Genomic DNA, 20,357 nt, shown 5'->3' on the forward strand with positions numbered 1-20,357 from the left:
GGACTTGGGTCTCCCGTTGCTTTCACCAGGCGTGAAAGCAGTAGGACAGTTTCAACATAGTGAAATAAACTGAGGGGGGTGAAACAAGCAAAGCTTCCCAAATAACAGCTTAATAACAGACAGGAATTTTCTGGGAAAGACCAAAGCCAAAGATTAGGATCAGCAATAGCATTATCCATTATTTCACAAAACAGAACCTCTTCCAGCAAAGTCATTTCCCCACCTCATGGGCTTTTAAACACAACACTTAAAAGGCAGCAGACAGATTAACAGGACTGGATTAACATGGGAGGTATGGCCAAAGTTTCTCCAAGAACATTTTTCCAGCTTAACTTACTCTTCAAATATAACACTCCCCAGTATTTTACACCTGGACTTTCCCCTGACAGAAATCTACTGCTTTGCTGATGATACGTGCCAAACCGAGTAATGGTTTAAAGCTGTAGAGTACCAACAACTACAAGAAGGGCACCACTCCTGCACCAAGTCTGAAGACAATTTATCAGATTACAGGACCAACTCACTCATTAACTGCAGTATTTGACCTCCTGCATCACTGGCATCTCCCAAACAGTTTTATGTAATTTATTATCAACTCATAGTAAGAATGACGGCAAAAGCAATACAAAACAAGACTAGAAGTACAGGAAACACAAGCAGCAGTGTTTCCTTTTACCAAGATACCTTTTGCTTTCTGCAAGACAGGCTTCACATTTCAAGAACAGCTGAGTAAGGGTGATATGGGAGTTTCAATCCAGCATCTGAAGTTATCACAGGCTACGCCACCCTCCCTCACTCCCAGCAGGCGTATAGTGCTGTAGGTCCCCTACAGGAGGTCTCCTTACAACAGCTACCCAGCTAGCAGCACCATTCACCCAAAAACCTCGAGCCACATGTCCCACGGCGAGGCCAGCAGGGAACACGGCCTACACCCCACCACCATCTGGCCAGCCTCAGCATGTACCATGCCATACTCAGAGCATCAAGCGCAATGGTGCTCGAGCAGAGCTACATCTGCATGCCGTTTTAATACGATCGATAACCAGTTTTCACAAACTCAACAAGTCTTCTGAACTCTTAAGACAGACAGGCCTTGCTAACCTTGATTCAGAAGGCCTCAAGTATCCAAGACCAAGGAATTAGTTGGGCTGTCTCCTTCACATCAACGTTTTTGATACTACTTATACTCTGTGTACAAGCCTTTATCCATAAGCGTCTAGCAATCTTTCCGGCCTTCTCCCTTCTTACCCATCCCACCAACTTGCGTAGAAACTGGTTAGGTTATGAAAACATGTAGAGGTGCTACTGTACACAAGCTAAGTAAGATGGGTATCTTCACATAAAGAAAAACTGCTTAGCGTGCTGTAGGATCACAAAATCAACCGCAGATAACACAGCGTAACAGTGGAGATTTATAAAATCTCGGCACAAGGATGTTTGGAAGACAAGATCAGAAGACAGATGAACCCTAAGGCTAGGATGTCTGTGGATGGAGGTATGAATAATGTTTCCTGATGTTGCCACCTTACAATAATATCCTACAATCTAACTAAGCCTCTAGGAAGCATGACGTTTATATTTTAGCTTCACAGTAGCACATTACAAATTTTTTACTCAGCTACTTGAAAAATGCATTTCACATTCAAACACAAGCTACACAAGCTTTCCAAGAAGAATGAAGTTTCTCATTTCTCAGTTAATTTCTCAGAAACTCCTAAAGAACTAATCACTCACACAGATACATAAGTGCTACAACATCAAGGGCAGTTCTACATGGTAGTGCTAATCATGTTTTGTTATGTAACTCTGAAGAAGTCCTACATGTTTCCTCTAAAATCTATTCCTGTACAGGACAATTTCTAAGAAACTTGCACACTGGGAAGCGTACTTTCCATGACACACATTTTGCAACTAAAAGCAAAAGCACAGCTCTCTATTAAAGCAAAGGGCTATCTGTAAAGCAATTTACTTCCAGTGAAGGGAAGCAAGCTTGGTCAGCATGTACTCTTTCTAGTAATCAGGAACTGCCAGGCGCAGCAAAAACTAGAAGAAGCAACCGCCCAACAGCAACAAGAACCCCAAAACCACCCAGCTATAATGCAAAACCACTGCTGTAGGGTGCAAACCGCTACTTTGCTATTACTTGTTGACTATGTAATAATTAGATTCAAAAGGTTTGGATAACGTTTGGCCTCTATAAAAGATGTTATGTTTATATGAAGACAAAGTCCAACATAACACCTTTGGTTGTATAGCTGTCACTTTCTCAAGTTATATCCTGTGCTATTTCTCTGTTATAAAACACCATATATGACTGAAAGAAACTAAAAACCCCAAAACAATGCCACAAGGCCTTAAAATCTCTTCTGCAAACCTAATAAGAAATAGTTACTGCAAAAAATGGATTTTCCATGTTTCTCCCTTAAAATTAAACTCAAAATATTTAAATATTTAACAAACATAAAGAAAGGCAAGAATGCCTATATATCTGGGACAAGTAGCAAATGGTCTGTACCTTTAATACCTTCTCTTTTATCTACAAGACAAAAGTGAGAAAAGCAGCAGGACTAAAGAGCAGTTCCGAGCAGGATTCTGCCAAGCACCAGGCAACATGCCAAAAGGCAACTAGAAGGCACAAACCTGTTTTTAAAACCATCTTGCACTGCAATTTATCACAGTGTTGAAGGACTTCTCTAATTTGCCACAATCTTTTGCTTAAAGTCAAAAGAGGATGTGGTACAATTCTTCACTCTCCAGGAAAAGAGCTTTAAAACATTTCAAAACAAGTCTTGGATTAAACAGAAATAGATTAAACTTAGGACAAATTGCATCACTATCATGTTTCCCTTTAGATGATGTGTTCATATTTTCTTCTTCCTTTTCTTCTCAAAAGAAAGGAAATTTCTCCTACCCAGCAGTACTGGCACTCATCAATTCAGCTAGACTCAGCAGTAGTGGCATTGATTCCCACTGCTTTCAAGTATGCTCTTTTATCAGAGAGAATTTTACAGTCAAATTAAGGAAAAGCACTGACATTCTCACCTCCAAGAACTGAGTGAACTGCATCCCTCAGACATAAACATGCTCTTTCAGGTGTTGAAGCCTGAGCTAAATGATCTTCACCAGAAACTCCAAGTCATGATTCTGTGCCTGTCCATGAATTAGCTGCAAGCTCCTTTGAAGATGCTCAAACAAACAGGGGAATCCTCCAGGTGGTTGTGAGGCCACGCACAAGCTGAGGAGAAGACAGAAGGCCCCTCTGGCCCGTCAGAGCTTTGCTGAATTCTACTTGCATCCGTCAAGTCTTCCCAGGGACAACCTTAGATAGTCATGTCTCAACCTCCAGCTCCAGCATCATTTTTCTTTTTGAATGGACAGCAGCACCTCTCATGTGAGGAGAGGCTGAGAGAGCTGGGCTTGCTCAGCCTGGGGAAGAGGAGGCTTAGGAAGGATCCCATCAATGTCTACAAATGCCTGCACAGGGCATTAAAAAACAAAGACAACGGAGACAGGTTCTTTTCAGCACAAGCTGGAACAGAAGAGGTCCCCTGTGAACACCAGGCAGCACTTCTGTACCGTGCAGGTGACTGAGCACTGGCACAGGCTGCCCAGAGAGGTGGTGGAGTCTCCTCCTTGGAGATCTTCAAAAGACCCCTAGATGTGGTCCTGGGCACCCCGCTCTGGGTGGCCCTGCTTGAACAGGGGCTGGACCAGGTGGCCTCCAGAGGTCCCTTTCCAACTCAGCCATTCTGTGATTCTCACCTGAAACTGACTGCAGGAAAATTAACTTTTGTAAGTAGTTGGTTCTGGTGAACTGCTAACTGACCTCAGTTTTTTGGCCTTCTGAAGGCATTCATTGCTACTTCCTAAACATGCATGACACATAAGCTATACCGTCCACTTCTTATAGCACCTGATTTTACATTATCTTATCTAAAAGACATCCTCATATTTCTCACAGAAATTCTAACACCCGATGCCTGTAGCTTAGTAAAATTATTGTGGACATTTATCACATCTTTCCTAAGACAGCCAAGAGAACAGAATTTAGATTCACCTACCATCTCACGTTGTAATCAAGTCTGGACCAAACTAATAGTATCACATAAGCAGGTACACTCAGGCCCCTAGAGTTAAGTCATTCATATAAAGCACTCCATCAGTAGCTCCCTCAGACATTGCTGAAACTACAGAAACAGACTGAAGATAACACACAAACATACTATTGAAAAATAGAATGAGTGGTAAGAACTATAATAGAAAGATGAAATAAGTAAACCATCCAAGTAATCAAATTCAATACACAAGAGAATGAGATTTATTCCTCAAAAGAAACTGAGAACCATTTTTCACAACTCCTTACTGCAATATGGAAAAAGGGTAATAAATATGCCAGATAGCCATAAGAGTACTGACAAAGCCACCTAAGTCTGAAAATCCATTCAAGCATAATCTGTTTTTCAACACAAAAACTGTGGAAGTCAAATCCGTACCATTAACCAGGAGCCATCACTACACGCACCACTTACTACTACTACTACTCCAGTTTCCAGAAGATGGTTGCATAAACTCCAGATGAATATTTACTCAGTTGAATTACAAATAAAAACATTAAAGATAAATATTTTTTTCAAGAAAATCATATAAACTCCCTTACTGTCAAGCCGAGTTTACAAATAAACCTTTTCTTGAAGGAACTCTGACCACCACAGAGGTCCAACAAAAACAAGGAGGTAGTTTTAAGTGGTTTCCAATGGAGCTACACCAGCCCCACAACAACCATCACATTGAACTCTCAGAAGGTAGCAGCAAAAGACTGTGTTCTAAGTATATCTAATTTAGAAGTACAAAGAAATATTTGTTCTAGGAAATTGCCACCCAAAATGTCATGCACTGTGCAAGAGAAACAAGAGTACTTATGTCTGCATTTAGCAAATATATCCAATTGAGTCAAGCCTTAATTCTGAAGTTAACACTCATTTAGCCAATAAATAAAAAAAGCCTCCAATTATGAAAAAAGAAGTCCTTAAGCACGTGCTTACCTTCTGTAACACAAGTAGTCCCACTGATTTAATAACAGGCCATAGACATCTTTGGTATCACCTTGAACCAACAGCTACGGCACCCCCGAGTACAGCCCAGCAACACTGTAATCCATTCTACAGCAAAACTTCTTGGCCATTTAGCAGTTTTACAAGTAGAGGACAGAATTTTTATTTGTAGACTGTGAGTGGAAAAGCTCCCTCTCTCCTGACCAAAGATTATTTGGCATGCGAACAGCAATATCTCATTCTCAAACTCCAGGGAGTTTTAACCTGCCTCTAGCTAAAAGCTATACAATCTTCAGATTGCAGTACAGTGTAAAAATCACTCTAATTAAACCAAGTAAAAACTGGTTTGACCAGTGTTACTGATCCCCCAAATAATTAAAGTCAGTTAAGAAAAGTCAGGAGTTGGTATTTAATTGTACCTAAACTTGTACTAATATTTGAGAAAAGTTTTGTGGTTGAACAACTAGAAAACAAACTTAAAGTAAACTACAACAATAATCTGGATTGTCTGTAAGTATGAACTACCACAGAATACAGTTTCAGCGCACTTTTAATTTCTCCTGGATTTGCATTTATTATAAGACGCAGTGACGGTATCTTTGAGCATGCCAAATCGCATTGCAAACCAGTTGAAGCCTGACCCAAGGCAGCTGCATTTCTGATGCACGTGAAGAGAATCCAGCTTGTGCTGCCACGTGCGCTTACAAACATTTACACAAGTCCTGCTTCCAAGCAGCACGATCTACCTTTGGCACTTCATCGCTGGACTCCCACTGCTGGGCCCCGGCGCCCTGTGAAGGCCCAGCTGCATTGCCAAGCACCAGGCCTCCTATGGAAGGAAGGCTAACCGCATAGCAGGTTTCCTCCCAGTCCTGAGGAAGTTAAAGCAAAACAAGGGTAGTTCTGTGCATCTTGAGATGCTTCAGTCGCACACCACACAGACTGAATGGACCGCAGCATTACAAGATTTGAGCACATCAGTGCCAAGCCCTTTTTGTCACAAACCAGTGCCCCAAACGTCAGGTAAGTTGGGTGGGGGGTGAGGGAGTCATTTCTCCTCTCACACAGAGCAGATAATTTCCTGTACTGCGCACAGAGTCTGATTGGTTTCCTGTCAGAGCAGCCGGGTCTCCAGGTCTTTTGATCACTTTCCTCTGGCCCTGCACAGTTGCTCTGATTAGAGATTGATCCCGGTGCTGCTCTTTGATCAGCTGTGCTGGCAGCCCACAGGTGCCATATATCATCACATTAGCAGGCCACAGCAGCATTAAGCTCTCCTGCTAGATTTGCTAGCACGTTGTGTGTCCTATTAATTCACAAAATGCTTGCAGAGGTCCCCAGATCTTTGCCTTTTATTAAAGACATGACATACAGTGCTTTTATCAGGGGAGTCCCAAGTTCAAAGTTGACAGAACTGGTCTTAAGTCTGTGTTTTTGCTGTGTTTCATTACTGTTCACAGAAGTTTGAGCTCTCCCAGCTTCTCCTTTTGTGTTGGCTGTGCCCAGGCATACAGCTCATTCTAGCTGACATGCAAAACACTATTTTTTTCCCCCTTAAGTTAAGCACCATGGTTTCTGTGAGTGTGTGCTAACAGCCTTAACTTTAGATATTTTACATGAAGCATGGTTTCACGCGGTATATAACATTTCATTTTGTGAAATACCCTTTAAAATGACTCCGTAATAGTCGATCGAGAGGCGCTTAAAAACCTGAACACCGTAAATCACACGGAGTTCAGAGGCTAAGCAAATCACACCCCCCGAAGCTGCCCGTGCTGCATGAAAGGCTCCTTTCTCCAGCCGGGGAGGGGGGAGCTGCCGTCTGAGAGTTCCCCAAGCACCCCAGGTACTCCCGGGAGAGGCTCCCGCTCCCCAGGCAGCTCCTCTCCAGCCCGTACCACAACTCCCCGCTCACCCACACACAGCACCGGCCCCGGCCGGGCTCCCCGGGGGCAGCAAAGCCGCTGCCACCACCCCTCCACCGCCGGAGCCCCACGCTCCGCGGGGCTCCGCACCCCCCTTCCCCCCCCAAGGGCTCCGTTACCGTTCTGCTCCTTGGCGCCGGACAAGGCGAACTTGCTGCTGAGGTCGGACTCCGCGGCGGCCCCCTGCCTCCGGCCGGCCAGGGCAGACGTGAGCAGGAGCAGCCCGAGGAGGAGCATTGGGCCGGCGGGGCGCGGGGCTGCGCGCAGCGGGCGCTGGCGGAGCGGCACCGGGGGCCGGGCGTCTCTCAGCAGAGCCGGGCGCGGGGGAGAAGGCGGCACCGAGCCTGCTCCGGCGGCAGAGAGCTGCAGGGTAGTCTCCACATAATCCCATCCAAAACTTTTTCCTAGAGCCCTTCTCTGCGTCTCCAGGTTTTGTTTTTCTTGGGCTTTTTTTTTTTTCAAAAAAAAAAAAAAAAAAAAGGATCAAAGCAAAACCTGGACCCAACCCAAGCTTCCCGAGGACTAAACAACTCGGGGCCGGAGGAGCCGGGACGGGCAGCGGGGCCGCTGCCGCCGCCGAGGAGCGCGCACCTGTCACCGGCCGCCGGGCAGGGACGGCTCCCGCCCCGCCGCGGGGCCGGGCAGGGCTCTCGGCCGCCGGCTCCCCCCCCGCCGACCGCCGCCGGGACACGCTGCGGGGCACCCGGCGCGGCGCGGCGCCGGCGCCCCCGGGAAGCCGCGGCGGGGCGAGCAGCCGGCACAGACGAGCGGGGAGGCTCCGCCGGGCGCCCGTCCTGCCGCCGCGGAGCCCCCTCCGCACCTCTCTCCCGAACTCCCTTTCCCAGGAGCCCTCTCCCTAAACTCCTCCCTTCGGTCCCGTCCACCCCCCCCCCCCCCCAGCTTTAAACTCCTCTCCCGCGCCCTCCTCGCTCCCCACCTTCGCCCGCCCCCGGCCCGCCAGCCGGGGCAGCCCGTCGCGGCGCGGGGGGAGGACGAGCCCTCGGGCCGAGCCGAGCCGGCCCCCGCCGCTGCCCCCTGCCCGCGGCCGGCTGGCGTCACGACAGGTGCCGGGGCTCCGCGCACAGCCGGCTGCTCGCGGCTCGGGCCTGCCTAAACGCCAGGCCCCGAGGCCAGGAGCCGGGGGTCTGCGCCGTGCCGCCTGGCCCCCGGCCTCGGTAACCGGGGCGAGAGGCTCCGCTGAGCTGCCCGGGGCTGTCTGCCGGGAGGTGGTACTGCGGGGCTGCGGGTCCTGCAGCCCTAGGATCTGGTGGTCCTGCAGGTTCTTGCAGCCCGAAGATCTGGTGCTGGGTTAAACATCTCATACGGAGCGCTCCCTTGATCCTGGGAAGTGAAACACGAAGGGAATGTTTTAAAAAGACTCTGGGTGCAGATGATTTCTCTTCTGACAGAAGCTGCGGCTTGAGCTACCTTCTAGTGAGACCTGTAGTGCCCACGTAAACAACAGAGCCGCTGCCTTCTTCTATTTGGCACTTTACAGCTCGCTCTCCTTTGCTGAAGTGCTGTGTAGCGCACTGTCTGCTTTACTGTATTTGTAAACCAGACAGGGTCTGTTTTGGTCTTTGTTTCCACTTGGCTTCAGAAGTCAGAACTGAGCTCACAGCAAGGGGTATCCCCCCATAGTCACTAGCGAGGACTCAAGGACTGATGACATGAACCAACCATTAGGACAGTGTTCAAACATCCTTGCTGGAGCTGGCAACCTTTCCAGTTGGTTTGGACTCGGGTTTGAACCGTGACTACATGATGGGTCAGGGTAACAGGGCTGCATGCTAACTAGATACCGTCATGGCAAGAGAAGCGATAGGAAGGATGAATCTTTTTCTCTCAGCCAAGAAGTCCTGGCAGTGTTTTTTAATAGTGACTTCAGCCCCCATAGCTCTGAGGTAGTTTTGGGGACAGACGGGAAGATCTGTGTAGCCATGGTCTCACTGTCAGCAAAAGACACGGAAGAGAAACTGAGTCTGCACTACTGGAGTCTTGAGTACACACTACGTAGATGTCTTATCCTTTGACCCGGCTCTTTCCATTATATAACTGAGCTGTTTCTTCGCCTCAGCCAAAGTAACCCTTGAGACAGTGATAAACATCCCCTCTGTTCCTAATAAGTGACATATTTCTAGTAACAACTGAAAGCTGTCCAGCCAAGCTGGGCTGTGTTCTGAAAGGCAGGCTTGGAGCATACCATAAATAGCAACCCTTCCCTTACAAAGCATGAAGAAATAAAGTGACTGCACAAAACAGGGTAGGCAGTTAATTTTTTTTATTATTATTATTGTTGTCATTAGTAATTTTTTGGCTGTCATTGCTGTCATTTTAAAATGGAAAGAAAAACAAAAAATATTGCTTTCCAGGTCTTCTAAACTGATGATTACAAGTAGTGCTTCTTGTAATCAAGTAAATAAAGTGTTGCACTGTAAGTTAACCTTCATTGCCTGATGATTTTATGGCTGCTTGTTTTCTTTTTTTTTTTTTTCTTTTAATTTCAGGGGATTGATGATGAGTTTCCTCAAAAAAACCACGGACCTAATGTCTCAAACTATGCACATGAAAGCTAAAGCATCCAACATTTTCCATAGCTTTGGGAGCTTTAGGCTGCATCAGACCAGTGTTTCTTCTGGCATCCTGGCTCTGACATTTCAAAGGAAAATGCAAGAACCCCCATAGTGGATGAATATGGAATAACACTGAAGAGAAAACTTTGTTCTAAACCTCCTGTAATTAAAAATCAGGGTATATTTTTGTTCATTAAGACTCTACATCTTTTCAAAAATGCAAATATTGTTAATCCCTTCCAAAATGTTGTATGTTAATCCCTATCTTCATAAATATCCAATCTTTTCTGAAATTCATGCTGAGCATTTATCACCAGGTGTCTATGGTTATTTTTAATCTTATTGCTCTCCAGTTTCATCAGCTATATTTATATGTTTGAATTATGAAAACAGGTAAATAAAAATTGTTTCACTTCTCCATTCATTTTCTGTGTTATAGCCTTAACATATCATTTCCCAACTAGCCATTTTTACTACATTTTCCATCTGATTATACCTCTATGCCTTTCAAAGTCCCATCTTTTTTTGTTACGTTGTATTTGGGGTAGGACACCAGAACACAAAATTCCAAGTGAAGGCCTACTCTTAACATATATAATTGAAATATTTTATTGTATAAAGCATTCTTTATGCGTGCTTTTATCTTTCTGTTGGATCTACACTTGCAAAGATCTGCAGAAGTATTGTCGTTACAAATATTCTGAATGGCTAGAAAATTTTAACAAACCAACATAGGCATGCTTCGGATCATTCCTGCCAGTGCACATGACACTGCATTACCAATACTGAATTTCACATGGGACCACAGCGCCAAGCCATCTAAGAGTTACAGCGATTCCAGTGCCCAGGACATATTTCTCTGGATTTCATTATGAGTCATCCATATTTCACTACCACAGCATTCACTTTCTTTTCTTCATCTGTAATAAATGCTTTAAGCTATACAAAGCTTTCTATTATTGACTTTTCTCCATGCTGAGAATTACACTTCGGGCTTCTACGACTTTTGTCAAAACAATGGTATACCTCATGTGACAACTACTTAGCTTACGTTATGTAGTCTTTTTGATGGTGTATCAAGGATTTTTTTCCTTTTTTTTTTTTTTTAAATTTTCAAAGATTTTGTAATACAGTCTAAAATTGTATACCAGGCATTTTTTCATTTAATTATTGCAACAGACAGTTCTCCAATTGTCATCTTCAAATAGTCTGAGACACCAATTTTGCTCTGTAGAGTAGCCACAATGATTTGTCAAATTTTCAGATTGTTTTATTATGTTGTTTTTTCAACATCCTCATTTACAACTTTTCTAAGCAATTTTTCTTGTACTCGAATAAAATTTGAATTATCTGGACTATCCCACAGGAATTTATTTTGCACCAATTCCAGAAATAATGTTGTTGAGGCAAAGCAACCAGAGGAGGCAATGGGAATTTAGCCTGCTAGGACTCCAGAGACCCATTGTGATGGTGTAGTCTTTGTAACCATGAACTACAAAAATCATTGGAATGAGAAAGCTTTCTCCCTGATTATTAACTTGAGGAATTATCATTAAAGTACACACATCACACTTTTCACAAACTACTCTCTCATCAACAAAAATAATTCCCCACAGTAGTGCCACAATACCATCACAGCACCAACAGAGGTGCTGTGACTTACACACATTCCACCCCACGTCCCATCAGCATATTGCAACAAGGGCTCCCCATGGTTATCCACTGGCATGGATGGGAGTTGGTGAGATGCACAGAAGTTCATGCACTGTCCTTTATGAGTTGAAATGATACCATGAAAGCCCAACTCATTTCAGGTGGCTTTAGATATCCCACGTGAGTTCTGTAGGGAAGGTATTTCCTTTTCGCCTATGATGTCTTCAGAAATACCTTTCTTTTTTTCTTTCTTTCTTTTTTCCCCCCCAGAGGTATGCTATGAGGTAAGCATGTCTCTTCTGAGGAGGCATAGGGTGAGGAGTACATATCTTGGGGAAAAACAGGAAAAGGCTAAGACATAAGCCCATTTTTATGCATGATGTACAACCAAAGGAAAATGCTTCAGGACATGTGTAGCTCCACAAACACAATATCAAATTCCTGTCTCACGAGAGTTAGAGTTAGGCATTTACCTAGCTGTTGGCAGGATTAGGATCCACTATTAGGAAAAGAAGATTGATTCCCTTGTCTCCCCACCACTTGTTTCATTTTCTGTCATGAATGGGGGAAAAAGGAATTCATGCATATGTACCTGTATATTCCTGTATATTGTGAAAGTACCCGTATATTCTTTGAGAGATCATACCAAATAAAAACAAGCATTTTGAAAAGCTTAGCATGTAATTTAAAACTAATGTACATCTGCTCATCCAGGAACACAGTCAAATGCCTGCTTTCGTGCAAGGTTCTCTTGATTTCAGTGTAGTTGCATATGAACTGGTTGCTGGCATAACAGGGTTGATGTTTAAATGCTTATATTCACATTATGGAGTTACTTGTAACTGTTCAAAGAAGTCTTAAACAGTTATTAAATGTTATGTTTGTATGAAATCTTTTATGGATGAGTGATAAACATGAAAACTGCAATTGTAGTAGAAACACTAATCGTCTTTCAGAAAAACAACAATACAACTTTCTGCTCTCATGACCACTGACCAATAAAAAATAGACGTTTGTACAAATAAACACAACTCGTGATCTTATAAATGTCAGATGAAGAGGCTGCATAAGCAATTACACAGAAAATAATTCCTGCGTTAGAAAGTACTCCTGTAAAGGAGGTAGCAGTAAATATTTTGCAATGGATTTGTATGAATTTATTTATTTTTTATGCACTTTATTTATTTATTATATACATGATAACAGCCTGTCTAATCTGTCCTTTCTGCCAAAAATACAACGGGCTCTTTGTTCCTGTGCTTTGGATTCTGTCATATACCAGACGGTTTGCAGAGTGCTAGCTGTCCCTTCATGTCCATAAAGGAGAACACTGCTCCTTGAGGAACAATGCAAAACTGCAAGTAAGAACGTGATGTTATTTACCATTAAACAACTGACAACTATCATTAAATTATGTTATGAAACTCTCACACTCGATAATTGCTAAATCATTTGTAACTGTTGCATGATCCTTCCTTCCTTTCATTATCTACTTAATTTTAGTATTCCAGACTTCTTGTCCATTCCTACTGAATTTAAACAAATTGGAGACTTGCGATCCTGTTTCTATATAAAATTTACAAACATAAATATTTGTGTTTATATATATATACATATAAAAGAATGAATTCCAAAGAAGCTTCAGTGATGTTGATGTTATACAGTGCTCAGACACAGCCAGACAAGAAAGAGCTTTGAAGATAACTCAGTCATTTGGATCACAATTCCATATAAAATGCCATTTCTGTACTGCAAATACTAAAATGTGATTTGTGACTTATAAATACACCTAAAGATAAGTATTTGAACACATACTTCTAGGCACATCCATGTGCATACTTTAAGTGACCATTTTTCAAATCGACTCAGACCATTGAGAACCAAATTCATTATTGTCCTTTAAAAGCTTTGGTTTACAGTGGTCCCATTTAGATTACAATTCTTTTAATAACTACATACATGTGTATATAGTCCAAGCTATGGGCAGGCTCAACTTTGTTTTACGTTGGCTGTGGGAACTACAACCAGAGACAAGAAGGAAGGAGGCCCACTAGAGGTCTCCCAAACTCCCAAACTGACATACTCTTTCTGCCTCTCAATAAGGCAGCTTCCCTGTTCCACATTGCATGGAGTCAACTGGAGAGAATGGATAGTATCGATTCAGCCCAGTCTTGGCTTGGCATCATCTACAGAAGCACACCAAAATTTTATTCAGGCCATCTGGAGCTTTCCCAGAGAAGAAGCAAAGAGCTTCCAAGGAACCGATCTGTAAAATATAAGTCTTTACTGATCATATGCAAATTGTAATTTTCCACATTACCTAAATTTACCTAAAATATCAGTAGGCACGTGTTTGAAAAAAAATAGTTAATTTCACTTTCTAAACCTGGAATCAGTGGCAAATGTTGGGGGAAAAAAAAAAAAGCTCTAACATGGGAGGGCATAGAAAATCATAAACACTGAATTTCTCGTCAGTTGCCTCATTCACAGAACTATCTGAATTATTTTGGCAGAAACAAGGTTCAAGTTGGAGCATGGAGACTTTCATCCCATGCATGTTTCCAAACTCAGAAATAGGAAAAGTCTTAAAAATCAGGTCACCTTAGTAGACGGCAACAATTCTAATATTTTTATAATTCTTAAACACATGCATTAATATGTTTCAAAAGCAGGTACAGGTTCTACAGGTATTTTTTAATATGAAAATGGTATAGGCAAGGGCTCAGGAGCTTTATTCTACCGATTTCCTTCTACCCCTTCCTACATAAGTAGAATTTTTGCAGATTAAAAATTGATTAGAATGATGTGAGATACTGAAGAGAAGTTAAATTTTTACATGGATATTCATTAACTACACTGTAGAAAATCATAGACAAAAGCATACTTTAGTATTAATATTTTGAATCAAGCATTACTATTTATATCTGGAAATCCAGGTAATGCTGCAGAAAACTTAAAACTTAAGAGCTGCCAGTTGGACAAGACTATAAAGAACGTACAAATGACACAGTATTCAGACCAGTAAATTCTCATTGTTATTTCCTTGCCAATTCACTAAATGGAAATGTACTACAAAGGAAAATAATTTTAAAGCTTTTTCCAGTAATTCTTCAAAGCTATCCTACTATTAATCATTGGAGTTCACGTCATCCAGTTAAGAATGCACAATATTCCGACATATTGCCAACATTTTTCTTTATTGATCACACACTGGCATTGAATCACAGTATTTTATTCCCACAGCACCAGGAAAAAATAACTTCAGCTTTACTACCATCTGGATCACAGATCATCCCATAAAATGCATTCAGGTTGACAGTAAGTCTTTGAAGTACTTATTTCATACTGTGTTTTTGTTACTGTTGTATGTTGTGCACTGTCACAATCCATTTTGAAAAGAATACTACTCCATTACAGTCCAAATTAAAATAATATATATATATATATATATACATACATACAATTTTCTCCTTAGAAAATGACCTGTCTCTGGTTAGGTATACAGAGTGGGTTTGTAAACATAAGCAGTGATCTCATTCCCTAGTGCTTCCTGAGCATGTTAGTTACTGTCAATAGCTTACAATTTAACCAGGATCTGAAGTTGTTAGCATCTTTTTGGATGGAGCTCAGCACCTCACAGGATTAGGCTGCAGTTCAGAAAGCACAGCAATGCCCAGAAAAAATTGTGTGCCTAAGTGTGTATCTAAGGAAGCACTTTTATACTGTGCAGGTGACTGACTTCCAAAGATCCCTTCCAACCTCAACCATTCTGTGATACTGTGATTCTGTGATCCTGCCCACCACACTATTGGATGAGAGCCTAAAAACTGTGCTGCATGAGGAATCCTATCACATACATACAATCAGTAAGCCTGCTCATGCCTAAATAAAGCAAATAAGACTTGATCCTCTGTAGCTCAGCACATTTCTGCTCAATCCTGTGAACCACTGAACTGAATAATGTTAGTTCCATTATATTCATTAAAAAATCAAAAACAATGCTAAGAAAGAGTGCTCAGTCCTTCATGTAATTGGAAATTAATGAGAAAGACAGTTTGATGGTGAGGTCTCTGCATTCTGCTCAGCTGTCTTGTTTATAGCATAATGAATGGATTTTGATCCTTTTTGATGAAGAAAATAATGAGACCTCTCATTTCAGTGCCACACCTGGTCATGATCAAGTAAGTCATACCAAAGCAGGATGATCATTCTGAGAGCTCAGTAAAACTATGGAGGATAAGTTATTGCCTTTCTTTGTTCTTAGTTTGTATCTCCCTCCTCAGTGTTCAGGACTCATGCATTTCTATTCTTTTGTTTGTTTGGTTGGTTTGGTTTGGTTTGTATATCTTCTTTTTAACTGCATGTCTGTGTACTTATTGCTTCCTACAAAACCTGTATTTTGTCACATAAGCTTGTTTGCTATGTTTCGCATGTTTTGAGAAGAAAAGTTTTGTTTGCAGAAACAAGTGATTACAATACCAGATTTTCCATCAGTGTCCTAAATTTATGAAAGCATTAGGCATTTTATTATGTAAAGACAGGAGATGACAACCAGTAGCCTATCTATCCCTTACATGCCAGTGTTCAACAGAATTCTGCTGATGTAAAGAGAAATCAGTGCTCGTTTTGTAGTAGAGACTAATTACTATTTTAAGGTCATTCTCAATCTCTTCTACCAATTTTATCATCATGGACCATATTTATTCTTCCAGCAGGGCTAGATTCTCATATTATGGAAGAGCTGCTTGTGAGAGCAGTTCAGTCAAATTAGGACTACTCTAGCCGCTGCTAGAAAGAAGATAATTCAGTCATCGTGCTCTTTCTTCCTGCAAACCATGGGCAGCCAAACATCCACGTACAACAAGAACCCAGTTATTGCAAATGTACTTCTAACATCCGCAATCTTAGTTGAGACAAATATATTGCTTTAGGTAACACAGAGAGCTTAATGATAATTGAATAAATGAGAACAATATTATTCATTGCACAGACTAATTCAAAACTGCTAATATAGTTATCAAGCTGAAGTCAGAGTTGTTGTATCAGCTAATTCTTATGTGCATATTATGGCATTGGGAATAGCTGCTTCATGTTGAAACAGTGGAAAATTCTAAATGCTTTTTGCAAACTTCTATTTCTTTTTCTAAGGTTGTTAGCTTTGATTTGAATTTTATTTTCTAATACCGCACAAACACACACACACACATATATATATTATTTTTTTTCAGTATAAAGTGCATTAATAGCTTAGGGCAGTATTTTGAGTTATTTTAGGTAAATATGCTTGTAGAATGATGTTTACAGCTGTTAAATAATATCATTTTGATTTTCAAGGTTAGAACTCAGGTTCTAACTTGCAATGACACCATACAAAGACAATAAGCAATATAATAAAGTGTATAATATTTTGGAAGTTAATAATCTTGAGAATCTGTCAAGTAACAGTGAATAAAATAAACACTCACGCCTCGCTTTGCAGATATGAACTTGTTCATTTTAATATATAGCAGGTTGCAACACCCAGAAGGAAAAAGAAAAAAAAAAAGGAAAAAAAAGGAAAAAAAAATAAATAAACCCTCCCAGCAACACATTCCCTTTTCAGTAGTCACTCATCACTCATCCCCTGGTATATCAGGGACAGAAAGTGAAGTGAGTGAAGTGTAAGAACCACCAAATGACATCTGACATATATTCACTAAGATCTGCTGAAACAACTGCAAATATGAGAGCAGAATGGAAAATTTCTGCCCAGAGAAAACCACTAAGGGCTGATTAAACAAGGGCTAGCCAATTTGCATGCAAAGTTGTGCTAGCATGGCCATGCTACTTTTAGGATGTGAACTGGTAGATATTTGCAGTACACTATTCTGCCTTATGGATATATCAGTCCCCTCAAATAGTCTGAGATTTTGTCATCTGGTCCAGCTCACCTTAAATCCAGCCTAATCCTGTCCCTCCCTGTGTTGGCTTTCTGTGGATCCTCAGTTGGATTTGTCCATTCAATGTGAGTTTAGTTTACTGTTGTCTAAGTCATGCGGCAAAACCCTTATATTCTAGCTTACTTATCTCTCCAGATACTCTCATCAGCTGAAAAAAAATGAATGCTTCTCTTGTTGTGGAAAAGCCAATGTTAATACAGTGTCTCCTATGATAATGAAATACTTTCTATTCCAACAGCAACTGAGTAGGTTGGTAAGCAACAGCTACTAAAAATAACCACCTGAAGAGGCAGGATTCAATGAGCTGCACCCAACCTTGTCTCAAGGGCTTACAAATATTTGTATTAATTTTTGGTAAAGCTTGGGCTAATAGAGGAGCTTTGGAAAACTGGAAAAAGCAAGTGATTATAGCTCTGTTTCAGTGGGAATGGGATATAACATAGTCATTGCCATATCATGACCTACGGCAAAGTGAATTTGAATTCCTTATCGGTAAATCCCCAGTTACTTAAAAAGAGTGACTGGAGTGATACAAGTAAGATGTGTCAGCATGACTTTGATAAATAATAGAGAAATAAAGGTGATTATATTTCTATCCATTAACTGAAATCATTCAACACTGTTTATGGCAGATAGAGCTTGACAAGCTAATTCGACCTTTTTTCATGAGATTACACACACAGTTGCTAAAAGTAATAGTGCTGATGTAAAATGCCTCACAGAAGTTTGAGTGTACAATGTGGTACTGCAAAGCATTTTGATTAAAAGACTGAAATGTAAAATCAACAAAAAACGGAAGGTAGACCAGTCTGGAGCCTTGGGGCTGAAGGCAAGAAGAGCATCTTGCAATAAGTGCTCAGCTGCGTGATTCAGCACATTTGTACAGGACTCGGAGGAGCAATACCAAATGACACCATTTAAAATCTGACCCTTGAAGGACTAGGTGAGGAACCTTGCTCTCACTGACACTGCTATAAAGCTAGAATCATTTTACTTACAGCTGTGAAATGAGGACAGGACGTGTCCCAGTCTGCATATTTACAAACAGAATATAACATGAACTGTCATTGAGGAGAGTTCACTTCCAACCAGCTAGGAAGTTTTAATTACTTGGAATCACATTGGCCCTCCAAATTAGGATAATATTAAACTGCATTGATTATCTGCAAATCAGGAGAGTGAGGCTTCCTATCTAAGGTCTACTCAACAAGAGTGCCCGGAGGGACAGCTGCCACATCTGCAAATAGTTTTTTATGATGAACCACCTCTGTATCCTACAAACTCAATGAAATCCTGACTTTGGCTGTATGACTAGCTGTGGTGCTGTGAATCATGCTTGTTTGGACTCAAAGAATGAGTGGACAATTCAAAAAAATGGTGTCTTGGTGCCCCTTTTCTCACAATGCCTACAAAGCCTTTTAGCCCAGGATTTGAACGTACCTCTCAAGAGCACCTTCACGATTATTTTTAATCATGAAGGTGCTCTTGAATATAAAACTAAACATGAAGGTGCCCCCCCAAAAACGTCTTGCCTGGTAACTAAAGCTCTGCACTAGGAGGCATAGGTCAAACTTCAGTAAGGCTGAGAAACATGGTGAGCCTGGGCCTCTGTGTGGTGTATGGTGGTGCTAACCACTGAGGTACTGAGTAGGAAGTATGGGCAGCTGCTCTTCCATCTATCATTTAAATGTGCATGCAGTTAAACAAAAAAGAGTTTAGGCCCTAGGAAGACTTTGTTTTTGTGAAAATACTTTCAGCTGTAAACATGCCTGTCTGACATTCTGTACAGAGGAAGAGAGGAAATCTTATCTGTCTCTGTGGATCTACCTACTAGCTATCTACGTCAATTTATTTTTTAGAATATGCACTGTTGAGAATCCAAATGTTAGGTAGCAGTTCTTCTCATACATCATGCAGGGGAGCCTTTGCACTTAACTCGGGACTGCGAAGACCACCCCATGGTAGAACATTTTAATAAGGTGCTGCAGTACTTAATTCCCATTAGGATTCTTCTAAAAATACTTTGTTTGATTAGCAGGTCTTTTTAAGTTTCATCACAACGTGACCATGGAGATCAGGCATCATGTACTTATTAAAGCTGACATCTGAAGGTTTTTCTAAAAATAAACTCCCACTTTGCAGAGAGGATTTCTCAATCACCTTAATCTTTTGTGGTATTTTAGGATAAAAAGACATTCCAATGACTGGAAAATGTCCAAAAAGATGTCTGGAATATTGCAAAAAAAAATCATAGGATTCATGATCTACCATTCATTCGGGAGATTATCCTATCATATTTTCTAGCTAAGGGCCCGAGGAAACAGGCAGTGTGCATCATTCAGCTTTCAGGCTCTTTGTCTTGGTATATTAGATGGTACATTACATGTCCTCCTATGGTGTGAATCACCCAAAGGATGAGCATAAGGGATTATGTCTGACCTGCCTGCCCCTCAGGGAGTTATTGCTGCTGCCAACTTAGTGGTTTAAGTATTTAGTAAACAGAAAAAATGGGTTTAATGGTCTTCTCAAGCTAGCTGACAGTGGCCTATTTGCCTCTCCTCATCAGACAAGCTACAAGGATGAGAACGTTCTCTACTCTGCCTATTAAAATGATGCTAGCAGTAGCAACAATACCAGTTTCACTGGATGAGAGGAAAGAAGCATTGGCTCCCTCAGTCTAGTTAACATTGCTCAGTGTGGACAGGAGAATACTAAGCCCATATTCTTGCTACAATTGCATATTTCCTGCTAAAATTTAGTGGAAACTATCCTTTGTACTGCTGGGCCCCTTCCATGGGTTTTGCTGGAGAAACACTTAGTCTCCTGCTTGTTCTGGGAGATCTGCAATCTACTAAGTCAGGAATGATACCGGACAGAAGCAGCACCCTGGTCATCTGAAGTGCTTGAAGATCTCATAAAAAAAGGAGGCAACAGTAAATTTAGGTGCTGCCAAGGCCTAGATTAAAGCTAGTTGTTTTTGATTACTTTGGTTGTAATGTCAGACAGCCGTGAGTCATGATACCGGACAGAGACAGAGCAAAGTGTGCTTAATTCATCATTCAGACTGATGAGTATTTAATTAGCTTAATTACGTTTACAAAACTGGGAAAATGACTTTGTTGTTTCTCAGATGGGCAAACAGATGCATAAGGAAAATAAGGAGTTACTTTAATATCAGTGTTGCCTGCTCTCTTGCTCTAATCAGAAGTCCAAATC

General features: G+C 41.5%; 1 protein-coding gene and 1 long non-coding RNA gene across 3 annotated transcripts in view; one reads left to right on the plus strand and one right to left on the minus strand.

The window, feature by feature from the left end:
- Positions 1-8,051, minus strand: part of PDGFC (platelet derived growth factor C) — a 120,915-nt gene extending 112,864 nt beyond the window's left edge. The window contains exons 1-2 of one of the 2 annotated variants that reach the window (XM_066996100.1): positions 7,914-8,051; positions 7,096-7,422 (exon numbers count right to left, since the gene is read on the minus strand). In XM_066996100.1, the coding sequence (XP_066852201.1) occupies positions 7,096-7,213 (118 nt within the window). In that variant the 5' untranslated portion in view covers positions 7,214-7,422; positions 7,914-8,051. Of the gene's footprint in view, positions 1-7,095; positions 7,807-7,913 lie in introns of those variants that run through there. The other variant, XM_013175316.3, reaches the window with a different exon arrangement.
- A 141-nt stretch (positions 8,052-8,192) lies between these two features.
- LOC136790716 (uncharacterized) lies at positions 8,193-9,973 on the plus strand. Its single transcript, XR_010831148.1, has 2 exons — positions 8,193-9,239; positions 9,484-9,973. It is a non-coding gene; the product is annotated as an uncharacterized lncRNA (long non-coding RNA).
- Positions 9,974-20,357: the final 10,384 nt, after the last annotated feature.

This window comes from Anser cygnoides, chromosome 4, assembly GCF_040182565.1.
Source record: "Anser cygnoides isolate HZ-2024a breed goose chromosome 4, Taihu_goose_T2T_genome, whole genome shotgun sequence".
Classification (NCBI taxonomy): Eukaryota; Metazoa; Chordata; class Aves; order Anseriformes; family Anatidae; genus Anser; species Anser cygnoides.